Source organism: Oenanthe melanoleuca, chromosome 19 (assembly GCF_029582105.1).
Source record: "Oenanthe melanoleuca isolate GR-GAL-2019-014 chromosome 19, OMel1.0, whole genome shotgun sequence".
Taxonomy (NCBI): domain Eukaryota; kingdom Metazoa; phylum Chordata; class Aves; order Passeriformes; family Muscicapidae; genus Oenanthe; species Oenanthe melanoleuca.
The window spans coordinates 2,480,314-2,496,042 of NC_079352.1; the positions used below are offsets into that span (position 1 = coordinate 2,480,314).

Below are 15,729 nucleotides of genomic sequence, written 5' to 3' on the forward strand. Positions count from 1 at the left end.
ACTAGTTTTGCCATGAGAAGCTATGGAGGAGGAGGTATTCCTGATGGCATTTACCTGCCACGGGACTTTAAAATCCATCCACTCCCTAAATCAAACCAGTTATTTTTCCAAAAATCTTCCTGAATTAAATTCAGTCTCTGGATTAAAAATCCTGAAAATTTGGGAATGGAATCTAAGCTGTTCTCTGCCTTGAAGAATTAAAGAAGATAGAGATGGATCTCAAAGTGTGGATGTTGAAACTCAGCAACATCCAAACCATCACAGCTCCCCAGCTCAAAGAAACCCACATTTCCTCCATTCCCTGAAACACAAGATACCTTCAAAATATGTTCTGAAGCTGTTCCACCTGGAATGTTAAGTCAATATTGGGCAGAATCACCAATCTACCATATTTATCTCACAATGAATAGTGATTTGGGTGAGTGTGTAAAATTGGATTGTATATAAATTAAAACAGCAACCAAAGGGGAACAAACAGGCAGCTAAAGCCCCGAGAGAGGAGCCTTGGAGAGAGGAACTGCACAGCATTTTTATGTAACATGTGGGGAAACTGTGCAGCATGGGAGTTTTGAATGCTAATTCTGCAGCTGTACTAAACCCAGTGTGTCAGACTCTGTCTGCAAGCAAGCCAGATTGAAGCAAGCACATCTTTACTGCAGCATTGGAGGCTGAAAAATGGTTAATTTGGTTAAGTTCACCAAGAGGAAGTTTATATAGGAGTCTAAGATGAATTCCAACATTCCTTCAGCAGTGTTTCACTTCAGAAGTAGTTCTTAGTTAAATAATTAAGTACTTTTCTAAGTATCCTTTCATTAATTCTTTCTATTAATGAAGAAAAGCATGGCATGAGCTAGAACTCTTCAATTAAGATAATCATTATCATAAACAGATGTTTTGTTTGACAGTTTGAAGGATATGGGTGTGCTGTGATTTAGTTGAGAGATTTTAGTTCATCTGAAGACTTCAATTAAATAACCTCACCCTCATCTCTAATTGTATCAATCCCAAAATCACCATTGTGAGGGCTAGAACTGGAGATGTTTGGTTTTGTTTTGTGACAGAAAAGTAAACAAGCTGCTGAGGGCTGGAGTTAAGTGCAGCAGGCAGGAGCAGGGTACAGGCAGTGAGATAACACTCCTGCCTTAACAAGCACCCCCTTATCTCCTTGGAGCAGACACTGAGCTGGGCCTGAACCTCACCCACAGGCTGCAGACAAAGGCTGCAGCAGGTTGAAAGCCATGGATCAACTTCTAATAAACCTCAACCTCTGGAAATAGCACACAGCCAGCTGTGGTATAAATATGAAATGCAGAGGGGAAGTTCTGTAGAAATGAACTTGTACGTTTGCAAATGTGGTCTTGTCAACTATAAGGATCTAAAATTCATCTCTGCATTTCCTCCTAAACCACACAAACCTGGCCACTGTCTTCCATACTTGACTTAACTGAAAAAAATGATTGAGTTAGAGATTGCTTTCCAAAAAAAACATAATTTTGAGAGTAAGGAGTACTTTAATTTCACTTAACCTTCTAAATTAGTGTCTGTGTCCTAAGTTTTACAGCCTAATTTTACAGGCACAGGCAATTGCTTTTAAATTTGGTAAGACATTTAGTCACTTGACCCTTTCAAGCAAAAAAAAAAAAAAAAATCCTTTTCATATATGTAAGGTGTTATAGGCATAATCTGGATAATCTTATTACATGACAAACATGGTGTGACTTGTGGATAACACTTCCTAATAAACTAACACACCTCTATTAAAACAAAATCTTTTGTTAGAAAATACTTAGAAGAGCCCCCCATATCCTTAAGAGAATTTTAAATATCATCACCAAGCTAAAAACAGCAAGTAAATATTAACTCGGTGAAGTGCAAAACAAGTTTTATTGACCCATGAGGTAAATATTGACTGAAATGAAGCAAATATTTATGTGCTGACGTTAAGGGGACGAATCCCCTTCAACACAGCAAACAAGATTTTGCCTACTACATTTCTGGGTTTGTATTTATTCCAAAAGGTCTGAAAGGAGATATTTCCTTTTCCAGACATCTGCTTTTTAAAAACAAAGCTGTCTTTCCTCAGTGACTAAATTGGATGTGCATCCAAAGGGCTGGAATATTGTACAACACACAGGTTTGACAAATTGCTTTCAGACAGAAAACTCACTTGACTAAAACCTGACCAGACAACATCCAAGGCCCCTCTTTGATCCCTAAAAAGGTAAACAGAAAGTCAAATTTAATGAGTTATGTTAGAAGATTAATTAGGGTTTGGAACATAAAATGTGTTGCTGTATATCACACACGTGGTGGGACTGCTAGGGCTGTCCTGAGCAGGGCCAGGAGTGGGACTTTGATGATCCCACTGAGTCCTTCCAACTCAGGATCTTCTATGATTTAACAAGGAAAATACAGAATAATTAAGGATATAACTACTAGCAGGTACTACAAATGGAATATAAATTAACAAACTCATCTACTCCTTCCTGGAAAATCCACTCATGTTTATACACATGAGAATTCACTGTTCAAGTGAACGATTCACACGGGGACTCACACGTTCAGATGAGCAAATTAGATGGGGGAAAAAAAAACCCTAATTTTGAGAAACTTCAAAGATCCTATTGAAAATTCTGGCACCTTTAAGGACACCCATTAGAGAATACCAACGTCATGATCATTACATCTTCTGACCTAAATACCTCGGTAATGGTCTAACAGCAGCAATTAACACACACCTCCCGAAATTCTTGAACAGCTGAATAATTTATGAGTCACTGGATTTAACAGATCCTCCAGTGTCACTACAAGAAAAGCCCAGTTCAGGAAACAGCTTCTCCACTTGGTTCTGATGAGCACGGGATCGCTCATTCCTGTAGATAAAGACAGAGGCTGAGCACCCTCCTGCGCAGGGAGCAAAAACTACAGCTGCCCTTTGTGGCTCCGCTGGCTGATTCTCATTCAAGGCTTTATCTTTGCTTAAAAAAAACAAGACTCCGGGATCTAATTCAGCAGCTTTGGAACAATTACATGACAGCACTGCAGTGGAATTACTCTCAGTTTAGAATGACTTCACAGGAATGAACACGCTGCTGTACACAGAGGGCTCGTAAGATTTCTGGAAACCTCAGGGAACGGGGTGATGTCATTGCAATACAAAAATATCTGCTTCGAATTCCTTGCGAGTCTCCTTGACAAAGCTTAGAGGATCAGAGTTCAGCAGTGAAACTCAGCCACCACCTCAGGGATGTTTAGGGAATGAATAGAGCTCAGAGCTGGGCTCTGTTCTTCACTGTCTCAGCTACACGAGCACAGGAGCTGTTTCCTTGTGCTCGAAATACAAACTGAAGTCAGGGTTTGTAGAGATGCAGGAGACAGTTTTTAAAAGATGGAGCGCTGAAAGCTCAGGAAACATTCGAATTCTAAAGGTTATTTGAGCTTCTTGGCAGGACTTTCAAATCCTTCAAACAGTTTGAACTAAACCCTCTTAATTTTGCAGAAGTCTTCCATACTCAAGCAGCATTTTGGGTAAAGTGAAGACAAACCAATAAAGCCTTTGAATATTCAGGACATTCTGCTATTCTACAGACTCTTACCCAAAAGCCCATTTTTTTTTATCATATCATTAACTAAAATTGCTTTCCCTGTATCTGAGATCAGCTCCTTTAAATTCCACCACAGATGATGCTGCACACCTCATTTTAAAGCACCAGCTCCTTCTGATGAAAAAAGGTGATACAAAAGATGAAGATTGTAATCTCTCAACCTGCTGAGGTTTCTGCAGAGCTCCTTCAGGACACAAAATAGGTTCTTCTAATACTTCTGCCTATAAAACAAGCTCTCAGCAGCTTCTAGGACAGAGTAACTGTTGCTGCAGAGGTACATACTGAGCTGCCAGGGCATCCCAAGCAGAGTTCCACAAGGATCAGAGTTTGTTCCAATGTTTTCATGCACTGAACAACCCCCAGAAAAATCAGGTATACACCGATGGAAAGTGCTGATTGCACCAATTAAGGAAGTACCACCTGTTCCTGGGAGGATAAGAAACTCTGGGATAGTTCTGAGTGTATAAACACCTGAAAGTGTGCCTGGGCACTCCATGAAATTGATTGGCATCCTGGGAGTAGAAGCCAAATACAGACTGGTAAATTTATCACCAGGTATTCCATGACCTAATGTGTCCAATGCCCATGGGAAGAGCCTTCCAATTTTCTGTGAATAATCTCCCAAATCTCTCTTGTGTCAGGAGTTACTAAATCCAGAGGGTCATTAATGGCACTAGGAAAACATACCTGTTAAATAACAACATCTCTGAAGAGTTACACACCTTCTAATGAGCTGTGAATTGAAGATAAATCAGAAAGTGACCTGCATGAGTAAACACCATTGATTAATAAGCTGCTATGAATTAATTTCATATTTTCAGTGCATGTGGCAATGAGAAACAGTTTGAGAACAACGTGGATTTAAAGCTACATTTGTACTTTAATGCATTTTATAATTACAAAAAAGAAACAGCTGAACAAATCTTTTATATTTATACCCTTCCAAGCGATGTACAGAAGGCATGCATAATTTCCAATCATAAAACACTATTTAAAAATAAAAGATTTATAATTGCTCTCCCTGATTTGAGAAGCAAATTAAGATTTTTTTCACATTGTCCTTCATACTCCAAACATGATGTGAGTGACTGACTGAGTAAAGAGTGGGAGAATGAACAATATGGCACAGCAGAAGCCAAACACAACAGGTTTGTGTTATCCTTGGAAACATGGGGACATGGCCATGAAATTCTTTGAGTGCCTCCTGCCAGGCATCTGAAATCTGCATTGGTGCTGCTACTGAGCAGTATTGGGCTAATTAGACAGAAAAATTACACAAATGAGAAAGTTTTTCTGAGTTCAGAGGGCCTACAGCAACAGGAGGACTGTGGGAATGTTTAATATTTAAGTCTATCTGTAATAACCAGCCCAGGTTTCTTCCAATCCATCAACCACAGCCTGAGAAAAACGCAGAGGATAAGTGACCTGAACTTTCCAGTTTGGAAATTCTAGGCAGTTTCCAAAAACATCATAAAAGCAGACCAAACTGCCTCCTCAAAACCTACCTCCAAGAGACACAGAGGTGCAGCCAGTGTTTCCAGCTACTCCCTTGAAAATAAGAGAGAAGGTTTGTTGTTAGATGGTGTCACTGAACACCAGGCCACTTAACTCTTCCAAACACTTAATTTTTCACTTTGTAAGATCTACATCTAAGGGTCCATCCTTTCCCTCTCCAGGCCTTACTGACCCCACAGCATTGCTGTATTTAAACTTTGGAATTAAACCAGCATTTCTGTTCTAACTCAAAACAACACAGCACCGATTTTCAAAGCTGCTCAGATATTAGCCCCGCTTTCCGTGTGAGCTGCATACCTAAACACTTCTTCTAGAAAAATATCTGAGCCAGGGAAAACAGATGCCATTTCTGGACGCAAACTAATTTATTCAAGAGCATATTTCAAAAGAAAACCTGTATCTATTTCATTCCAAGCCTCTCCCAAGAGCTTCAGCAGCATTAACTAGGGCAGCGCTTTCCTCAGGTTTCCTGGGAGGCAAAGCCAATTTCCAGACAGCAGGACTCCCTTAATCGCCACCGACAAGTAATGATACCGCGGTACGCGTACATTTTTTATATATCCCTTCATTTCCTTCCTTATTATTGCCTTCCCAGATTAATTTTAATTGAGGCTTTCAATAAAAAGGAACAGGAACCTCCCCCTTAGTTTTGGCGGGGTTGAGGCTGAGGGGAGGCGCCCCCCCCCCCCCTCACGGGCCATAGCGGGGCGAAGGCCGCGACGTTGCCAAAGCAACGCCCAGCTCGAAGCCTTCCTCCTTCTCACTCCTTCCTTCTTCTCACCCATCTTCTTCTTCCTCCTCCTCCCCTCACGGCTCCTCCTCTTCCTCCCCCCGCCGCGCCCTCTCCCACCCCCTGGGCCCCGGCGATGGCGGCGGGCGGCGGGCGGGAGGCGGCGGCCGCCCCATGAGGTACCGTGAGGGCGGGGGGCGGGAAAGGGGCCGCGCCCCCTCACAGCGCCGGGCAGCGAGGGGGACGCGGCTCCGGGCTCACCCTTTCCTTCGCATTGCGGGGGTCCCGCCGGTGCAAACCCACCCGAGGGGGTCCGGGCAAACCCTCCTGAGGGAGTTCAAACCCCCCCGGGAGGTCCCGGCGAGCTGCGGGGGGAGCGGCGGCCCCGGGAGGGACGGGGAATGTTCGGAGGGGCCTTTCTCAAGAGCCTTATTTTAGCTCATATTTGAGGGGGGAGAACAAAATCTTGGGTGCGTGCGGGAGTCTCCTTTGAAATCTCATTTAATAACTCGGTGATTTGAAAGTTTGCTCGGCGCGGTGCCAGGGGAAGCTGCGATCCTGCAGCTCCGGATTTTTCAACACCGAGCTGTGAGTTCTTGCAGAACGCGGCCCCAAAACACCAACTGCAGTGCAAATGAGGTGCCTTTTTTATTCCTTCCCGTAAAAATCGCTCAGTAACGCTGTTCACACAAGTCAATTCCATCCCCACTCCGTCGGTTTTATTCGTGTGCAAAAAAATACAGAACGAGAATTTTGGTTGCTCTGAAGGATGATGTCATCTTTGGCCAACAAAAAAAATAGTAGTAGTAGGAACAGCACTTGTAAATATTAGTAAGTTCTCATATTCATGTGTTAAAGTGGTTCTGCTCTTTAATCTTACTGTCTTTTTAAAGGCTAAAGAATTTGAGGTTTGTGTAAAAGCATCCAGAACTTTTTGCTGTGGAAAAATAATTTTGCAAAAATCAAATTTTGCTTTGTTTTTGTATCCTCAGTGAACCTAGCTGTGGAAAAAAAAAATCAAAGAGGAATCTGTGTTTGAACAGTAGAATTATATTAAAATTCTCAGTGTTTCAATATTACTCCATAGTGACAAGTATTGTGTCAAATTCAGCTTCCAGGCATTCTCCAAAATCATTATTCTGATGTCACACCAGTCCAGAGAAGTTGATTTAACCCTATTTGATCCAAGTAAAGACTCACAGAGAAGTGAAAAACTGCCCAGAAGACAACTAAATGATGCCAAAGGAAAAATAAATCAGACCTCATTTGGCTGCATTTCATTTTTCACTCTTTTAAATGCTTCTTAGAAAATGGCCTAACCTGGTTCTGCTCTCTTCCCCAGACAGGATAATCTCATTAATCTCATAATGGCCCTCAGTTTTGAGCATGCACTGGCTTTTTACTGGACGTGTCTGAACCAGTGCTCACCAATTAGTGGATGCATGGAAATGTGCTCCCTGCTTCCTTCCCATCACTGTTTGCTCCTTTTCTGGCCCACTGCTGTTGCTATTTTGGTGAAATTATGCAGCACTCCCAAGATCTCTCTTGTACAAGCCAGTGCTGCTCTCCTGTCCAGCAGCTTTTGCTGTTCTGATTTGCACTTTTAGCTGTTCCTAAGGCAGCCAGGTCACTGCAGGCTGGGAAATCTGCACGTGGAGGGAAGGAAATAATTTTAATTTGGGACAGGAGAGTTTGTGCTGTGGAGATGGGGTGTGAACACTCTCAGGGTCTCAGAGAATCTTGCCTTCATGCACTCACACAGTACAACCTACCGGGTTTTTATTTTGCTGAACTATTTATCTCTTTCTTTAACTGTTCCTGTTTATGTCCCGCTGTAGGAGACACAAATTAGAAAAACCTCCAGGAGCACACCGCACCATGCAAGCCGACTGCTCCCATCTGCACGGTATCCAGGGCAGCGGCGACGGCTCCTCCTCGGCCGGGCTGCCGGGAGAGAGCTCCTGCCACCCCAGCAGCGGCGATGTGCGCATCCAGCTGAGCTCCAGCGCCGGGGAATCCAGGGACAACGCCGCCTCCCGAGCCTCCAGGCCCGGCTCCCAGAGCCGCTCCCACGGGCACGCCCATGGGGAGGCTGCAGGGCTGGAGGATGCTGCTCCGGAGCCCGAGGAGCAGGGAGGGAACTCGCTGTCCGAGCTGCGGTACCTCCTGCAGTGGCTGCACAAGAGCCTGCCCTACCTGCTGATCCTGTGTGTCAAACTCCTCATGCAGCACCTAACTGGTACAGTGCAACAAAACAGACCCTCCTCCCCTCCCCCTGCCAAGAAATATTCTAATAACTATGCCTGAAATGTAATTCAATTTATTTCTAGCTTTATTTTTATTTGCTTTATTCATCAGAAAGGGAGATTTACTAAACTACATTTCAGTGGCTTCTGTTTCCTTTGCTGGCATATGTACAATGTGCTTAATTATCCTGGCTTGAGAGTCTGAGCTATTAATTCTAATTACAAAGACATATTAGAAGTGGCTGCTTTTTAACCCAGTTCAGTGATTATTTTTTTTCTTTTCATGTTTATAACTGATCCTATTTTCCTAATAGGCATTTCTCTTGGAATTGGGCTGCTAACAACTTATGCGTATGCAAACAAAAGCATAGTAAATCAGGTTTTTCTCAGAGTAAGTATCACCCTATGCAACAAAATTCTTTCAGTTAAGCAAGACTTAAACAAATTAATCCATTTTTGAAAGAAATGTGAATGGAGATGGTGTTTTATTTACTTAATAATATTAGGTATCAAGATGGAAGTCTTAATGCTTCTGTACAGGGGAACTTCTCAGATAGCAAGGTTTGCAAAATTCCCCTCTGACTTTGACTATTGAAATCACTTTTTTTTTAAGTTATGGATTAACTTCTTAACTGCATTTGTGGGATGAAATAGAAGTTGACACTTTCAATTTTTAGCTCTGTGTTCACTCCCAAAGGGAAACCTGTTGTTTCTTCAGAGTGGGCTGGGTTGTCTTTAGAAAAAAACATAGTATCCCTAGAAACTGGTAGGTTGAAAATACTAAAATTACTGCTTTACCTTTCCATTGAGTTCTCCTATTTTATGGGGTCTAAACCCCCTAAGATAAAGTCCTGTGGTGGTAACTGCTGGGGTGCAGCAGACTTGGTGTTTTGGATGTCTTTCAGCAGTGATTCTGAGGCAAGGACTGCAATGTCTTTACATTCCCCTTGCAGGAACGGTGCTCCAAGTTGCAGTGCACTTGGTTACTACTCTACCTAAGTGGATCATCTCTCCTCTTGTATTACACCTTCCACTCTCAGTCCCTGTATCACAGGTAAGTAGAGAAACAGCTCTGCCCCAACATAAAGTACTCGGGCATTAACTGGCAACGCTTTATCTGCTGTTTTTCTTTAATTGTGGCATTGGTTTCTCTTTCACTTTAATCTCCATTCCTTCCCTTCTGCCAAATATAACAGGTGCTGTCCTTAAAAACAGTATGTTGGAATTTCCTAGACTCCATACTTGATTTAACAGCACTGCTGTACCACAGAGAACATTCCTGGCTTTGATTCCCAGCTCTGACCCTTGGGAATACCAAACGTGGCATCCTGGGGCTCTGTGGAGTTTATGACTCCAATTGAGTTTTCCCTCTTGACCACTCTGTAGCTGCAGCCTTGGCTGGAAATCAAAGGCTAAATGCCAAACTGAGATAGCAAACTGAGCTCTGGAGGATGGGGGCTGTGATGAAGATACAGCAAAGAAGGTTCCAAGATGGAACAGTTGTCAGAGATTTTCAGTGATCCATTTACAATTTTCTTACCAAATGTTTTCCCTTGGTGTAAACCAGGTTTCCTTTTTTAATTAAACCTGCTGTGATAATCTCAGGTTACAGTTTCCTCTAAATAGGGTGCTCCAGTAACTTCTGATATTTCTTTTTGTAGCTTAATCTTCTTAAGCCCCACTGTGGATTTTATGAACTTTTGGGAGGTGCTTTGGATTGTTGGAGTCACAGACTTTATTCTGAAATTCCTCTTCATGGGCTTGAAGTGCTTTATTCTCCTGGTGCCTTCTTTTATCATGTCCTTTAAATCCAAGGTAAGGAAACAAGCTGTAGTTTTGATCCTTGTGAAGATTCTCTTATGGTAAAAGTAACTAATTATTAAATTCTACCCAGAGAAAAATCTTTAATTAAATGTCTGTACATAATCCACCACTACACTGTGGGCAAGAAAACCCTGTGGATTTCATGCTCTTCTCTGCTTGGTGCTAAAAAAGGTTTTCAGTCTGATCAGAAACAATTGCTTGTATTATATCATTGGATAAATGGGTTTATTTCTGTCTCCAAGTTGGGGGTTGAAGCAAACCTTTTATTTTCTGCTCTGTAGGAATGTGTACACGGGCAGTTGGCCTGGAGCAGCTGGAGCGCAGCAAATTTTGCACGTGCTCAACAAGAACTGTCAAGATTTTAAGATCTGCACATGCAAACAGCTGTTTTTTCTGTCTCTTCAAAAATAATCCTGCATTTTCTTTGTTGTTAATAAACTTAAGGAATATTTGTGTCAGATCAAGGAATTTGATTCATAGCTTAACTTCTCAAATCAGTGTGGTTTAATAATTTTCTCAGAAGCTCACACTCACTCGTGGTGTATTTATTTTTATCTGCTTCCCACGGTGAGGCAGGCAAAACCAATTATATTTTATCTTAAAACTGCAATTACTGGTGCTGGTTCAGAAAAAATAAACTAGCAAGTACAGTTTGATGTGGTAGCATTTGAATAGGATGTTTTGGGACCTTTTTATCTCTTATAATGTACCAGAACAAGTTCTTCTGAGGTACAACTGGCTTCTCTAAATACTGATTTGTAATCAAGATCTCTATTTTTTTTTCTACAGCTAGTGATGTAACATGTTATTGAAAATTCCATTTTACCAACTATGGTTAAATTAAAGAAGGAATCTGGTCAATAGTGGCAAATTGTGGCATCATCCAGTGTACATTATAGAAAGAGTTACAAATACAGTTTTAAGAAAATCTTACTTTATTTCCTTAAAAGCTAAGCTAAATATTTATGATTATACATGTACACTCACAGTGCTCTGTTATTCACAGGTGTTACTCTGGTTACCTGCTGAGTCCAGCTCCCCTTTTGCTTCTCTCCTGGCCCCCCAGTTTTTATCACCCCATCCTTAATGAAGTTTATTTTCAGAGGATAATAAATAAGTTTTTTAGACAGACACAAAACTGTTTACAGAAAAAGTCTGTAATTTTTAACTATAATTATTATTGTTTGTTACTTAAATAATGTGCCTTATTCTCACTTTTTAACCCTGAGTGCAGGACACAATTCTGACTCATGACAAGCAGATCTCTGTGACCAAATTTATGTTATTCTCCTCTTTCATGTAACTTTACTTCTTTTAATGCTTATGAAATTAAGTCTGACAGCCTTGTTAAGTGGGTAGGCATCTGCCAAGCCATCCCAATTCAGCTTATAATTTGATTTTCCAACAATCAATTCTGCCTGTTACTTGGACAGTTGTGGTGAGACTCATCCTCTGATCTTTTTTTCTGTGCTTCACATTAAATTATTTCATTACAAGAAGCTACCCCAAAGAATAACAATGCATCTTTTCTGTGTATTTTGCAAATCCTTGGAGTTTGAAATCTTGAGCTATTCCTTTGCATGTCTTGCTTAGGGCTACTGGTACATGCTGTTAGAAGAACTCTGCCAGTATTACCGTATGTTTGTCCCCATCCCAGTTTGGTTCCGTTACCTCATCGCCTATGGGGAGCTGGACACTGCCCTGGGATGGACCCTTGGCATTCTGCTGGGCCTGCTCTACCTCATCCTCAAGGTATGCAAGCTCTATGCACTCCTCACATTTTCTACCAAATTCTCAAGTCATTGTTCTGCATGAATAATCACTGGAGGGTTACAGACAACACATGGCTGGAAGTTCCCTTCTGAACTCACTGCCAAGTTGCTTCAGTTTTACTGATGCAGCCTTCCAGGAAAACTGGCTCAGGACTCAAAATTCTCTTTATCTAGCAATGGATTGAGATTGCAAAGAAAAGGACCCAACTGCCATAGGTCCCATCACAGAAGACAAAACTCGCAAAAATAAACATAAAATTAACAGCTAAAAGAGTCACCATTTTCCAGGAAATGGAATTTTCTCTGCTGGAGTATCCTGTGTGATGCTAAACAAGTTAAACATCTTCTACTGGCTCTCTGCTTCTCTGAAGAGCTTATCTGCCCCAAAGTAACCAGTTTGACTTTAAACATGACCAACACTTCATCATGCTCTGGTACCTTAATTCAGGATTAAAGACCATTGCAAGTATGATAATAATACTGATATATTTGCACTCCAGTGCTTCCTTTCAGAATCTCAATACTCTTAAAAACCAGACCCTCACTAGGAAAACCTTCAGCCTAAATTCTTTGTTTGGTTACATTTCAAACATTTTAAATAGAGTCAGTCTGAACTATTGCTGTGCTTATGTGACTTCCAACATCCAACCAGCAGTGAGACTTCCAGTGTTGGAACCAAAAGCTTGGGAGCTTTTTAGTTCACAGTGAAAAAATACTAAGCCTAACTCAAGTTTTCTTTCCTATTTCAGCTCTTGAGCTTTTTTGGACAATGGAGAAACTTCAGGCAGGTCTTACGGATATTTTTTACACGCCCAGTGAGTACTGAATTCTCTTCTGACAAAACCATCGCCCAAATTTACATGAAAATCCTTCTAGAAATTAATTATTCCTATTTCTTTGTATTGTTTTAGCACTAAACAAATGCATTTTTAAATTAACCCCTGTATACTCATTCTCCCATTTCACTGGGTTCCTTGACTGAATGATAGTGTTATCACCTGAACAACAACAAAATCACCCACAAAAAATATCTGCATGTCCCTTCAGATAAAAGGATGTGAAATAATAATTTCAGTCCTGCTTCTACTTTAAAAGTTAGTGATGTTTCTTTAGATTAGGGGTTTAAAGTTTCCCTGACATAGCAGCCTTTATTCCAAAATTCCTTTCTGTTCTGGTATTTTGGGTTTGGCTTTTTCATCCCCCTCAAAATTAATATTTGCTGCAATATTTTTTTTTTTTGTTTTACAGCACTATGGGGTGCCAGCCAGCAAGAGACAGTGCTCTGAATCTGATGATATTTGTTCCATTTGCCAAGCTGAATTTCAGAAGCCTGTTCTGCTGATCTGTCAGGTAATACACATAATCCCTTTTTTTTTTTTTAATTAAAGAATATTTTAAACTACTGTTACACAAGACAACATAAAATTAGATGAGTGTATGTTTGATGATTCTTTTCAGAAATCAGACTGTACAAATAATATAAATGGAAGAGCTTAGAAGCTCTAAGTTGTCATTCTTTTCATTCCAGCACATATTTTGTGAAGAATGCATCTCTTTATGGTTTAATAGAGAAAAAACCTGTCCACTCTGCAGAACTGTTATTTCAGACCATGTTAACAAGTGGAAGGATGGAGCCACATCCATGCATCTCCAGATTTTCTAAAGCTTGTCAAACAACTTGGGTTCCAGTTTGTTTGTTCACACTAAGGTTTTTCAGTTTACTGCAGATTAAACTGTAGGTGGCATAAGGAAAGAGTTTCCAAATTCCAGATACCATGTATTCAAAACAGTGCAGAAAATGGCAACTTGACCTTTTTTAGGTAGAGAAAACTGTAGTTTTCAGAATGACTGCAGAAAAGCCAGCATTGCTTCTCTTGTGATTCTCATAGGAAACAGTCAAATCCTTGAAATGTGCTGCATTACTTCTGAATTCAACATTTTACTTTAAAAATTTAATAGGGTTCCAGACTGTACTAAACTGTATTTATCCTTCTAACATGACTCAAGCCAAAAGGTCAGCCTACTGATTTAATTAAGTTTATGAGCAAATTTTATACTCTGGACTGCAGTGAGAATTAGAGCTGCTTGTCACTATTGGCAGTAAAGATCTTTAATGCTTGCCCAGTAAATGAGAGAAATGAGCTTATTAATGCACCTGGAACAGCAACTATTTCTCACTGCACCTGTAGATAAGCACAAGAATAGGATATTTCCCCTTTAGGTTTTTGTAGGCTTTTAATGGATCCTTGGCTTAATCTTTTGGCTTTAAACCAACCACTGATGTTAGTTTTTTACTTAGCATTTTATAAAGCTGGTATTTTTGAAAGAAATCTTTAATACTATATTTTTGTCGTAACAGGAAGCAGATTTTCTTACAGGGGAGAATCTATTTTATACTCTATTTGCAATTTGTAGTTTGCATAAAAATCAGAGAGAATAAATGCATTTGAATCTATTTGTTTGCTGCATGTTGAATAAAGAAGATTTCTTATTGTTTTGGTATTAACTCATATGTAGGCACATAAAAACTGCTCACTGCCAGGTATATTTTTCTTATTGAAGAAAACAGAAACCCTTTAAATGTTACAATTTATTCATTATTAGTTTTTATGTTATTTCTAGCACTAACTTCTGTGTAACCTCTCTTTCTTTCCTGATTTTCTTTCACTTTGCTATTCAGGTAAGACTAAAAACATAAATTATTCTGTTACAGGAAAGTTACATTTAGTTACTATTAACTTGAGCTTGTCTTGCCTGACAACTTGTACAAAAACTTGTACATTCAGGAAAACAATTAAAAAGTGAAACACTTATTTGAATACCCTAAAAGTACAGCTCCAAGGGCAGAATCCAGTATGCAGAATGAAATTCTAATGAAATGGAAGATTATCATTACATCTGGCCTGTAAAGCTCACCAAGATGATTTTATGGTGCACAACAAAGCATTAAATCAAGCCTGATCCTTTGGTCTTTGTCTACAACATTTGTAGTAACAACTGGACTAAGTGTGAAGATTGGTCAAAAACAGGGATCAGGGAACAAATTCTCTTTTTTCTCTCTTTCTGTTATTTTTTTTTATCCAAACCCAGTAACATTAACAAACATGTTTTATTAAAAATCCAAGAATAAAAAAGATATTTTGATCAACTGGTTTAGATTTACACTTCATAAATCAAACAAGTAATTCTTATCTTAGTTAGAGACAGGGAAAAAGTGAGTACCTGACATGCAGGAATGCCATCCTCCCTGATCCAGGCCAGGGCCAACCCTGCTTGCCACACACAGACACCTCAGCTCTGAGTCTGCAGGGACACACAAGGTGACAAATGACAATCAACAGCCACCTTTTGAGAGCCCAAGAACCAGAAAGTACCAGAAGGAACCTCTCTTGGGTCCTTAAGTTCTGAGGGAATTCTTCATCCATTTCCTATCAGAGCTCTCAGGAAAGGCAATGATTTACATTTCCTGTTATACTTAAGGCCTACCTACTTCCTAAAATAAAAACAATTAGGTCACTTGGATTAACATATGTTTAAATTTGCATTTAGTTGCTGTTCACATCCACCTTATTTAGCTCTTGAGGATATTTAGTTGCAGTAAACTGAGAGATGAAAGCCAGAACTAGGATTACCTTTGTTTCTGCTAAGACAGCTCCAGGATGTTCTTGCAGACAGCTACAGATGGATTTAGTCTAGAAGAGAATAGCTGGAGAAGTTCATATATGGGATCTGCACACAAGGATCTGCAGGAAAAATGTTCAAGTAATTTGCCTTGTTCTTACTGATTTCTCCTTTGGAAAAAGGATTTCTCTCTGAACTGGGAAAATAAAACAGCAACGAGCCTGCTGTAGAGACAGAATTTAAATAAACCAACCAAACCAACCCCAAACATCTGCCCTTAAAACAGAACAGCCTCCTCAATGTTTGAGGCACTTTTTGATTAACACTGAGAGCAGATTAGGAGTTAATGCTGAAAAGAAAACAGACCCAAAATAAACTTCAACTGTACACTTAGATTGGACTAAAATATGAAATGT

At 40.2% G+C, this 15,729-nt stretch overlaps 1 protein-coding gene and 1 long non-coding RNA gene across 9 annotated transcripts in view; one reads left to right on the top strand and one right to left on the bottom strand.

Moving 5' to 3' along the window:
* Positions 1 to 6,009, bottom strand: part of LOC130260999 (uncharacterized) — a 20,621-nt gene extending 14,612 nt beyond the window's left edge. For 4 of the 7 annotated variants that reach the window (XR_008841899.1, XR_008841898.1, XR_008841896.1 and 1 more), the window contains exons 1-2: positions 5,111 to 5,868; positions 4,293 to 4,368 (exon numbers count right to left, since the gene is read on the bottom strand). This is a non-coding gene — a long non-coding RNA (uncharacterized LOC130260999). Of the gene's footprint in view, positions 1 to 4,292; positions 4,369 to 5,110; positions 5,869 to 5,901 lie in introns of those variants that run through there. The other 3 variants (XR_008841894.1, XR_008841895.1, XR_008841897.1) reach the window with 3 other exon arrangements.
* Positions 5,947 to 14,198, top strand: RNFT1 (ring finger protein, transmembrane 1). 2 transcript variants are annotated; one of them, XM_056506838.1, is made up of 9 exons: positions 5,947 to 6,029; positions 7,689 to 8,089; positions 8,411 to 8,487; positions 9,050 to 9,150; positions 9,758 to 9,911; positions 11,514 to 11,672; positions 12,442 to 12,507; positions 12,941 to 13,042; positions 13,221 to 14,198. In XM_056506838.1, exons 1-9 carry the CDS (start codon positions 6,025 to 6,027, stop codon positions 13,353 to 13,355), a joined length of 1,200 nt encoding a protein of 399 aa, XP_056362813.1. In that variant the 5' UTR covers positions 5,947 to 6,024; the 3' UTR covers positions 13,356 to 14,198. The 2 variants fall into 2 exon arrangements, with proteins under 2 accessions (XP_056362813.1, XP_056362814.1); XM_056506839.1 differs by lacking the exon at positions 5,947 to 6,029 and adding an exon at positions 6,353 to 6,489.
* Positions 14,199 to 15,729: the final 1,531 nt, after the last annotated feature.

Coding starts and splice junctions, on each gene's coding strand:
- RNFT1 (XM_056506838.1), top strand. Junction 8,090..8,410: donor CCTCATGCAGCACCTAACTG/GTACAGTGCAAC, acceptor TTTTCCTAATAG/GCATTTCTCTTGGAATTGGG. Junction 11,673..12,441: donor TGCTCTACCTCATCCTCAAG/GTATGCAAGCTC, acceptor TTCCTATTTCAG/CTCTTGAGCTTTTTTGGACA.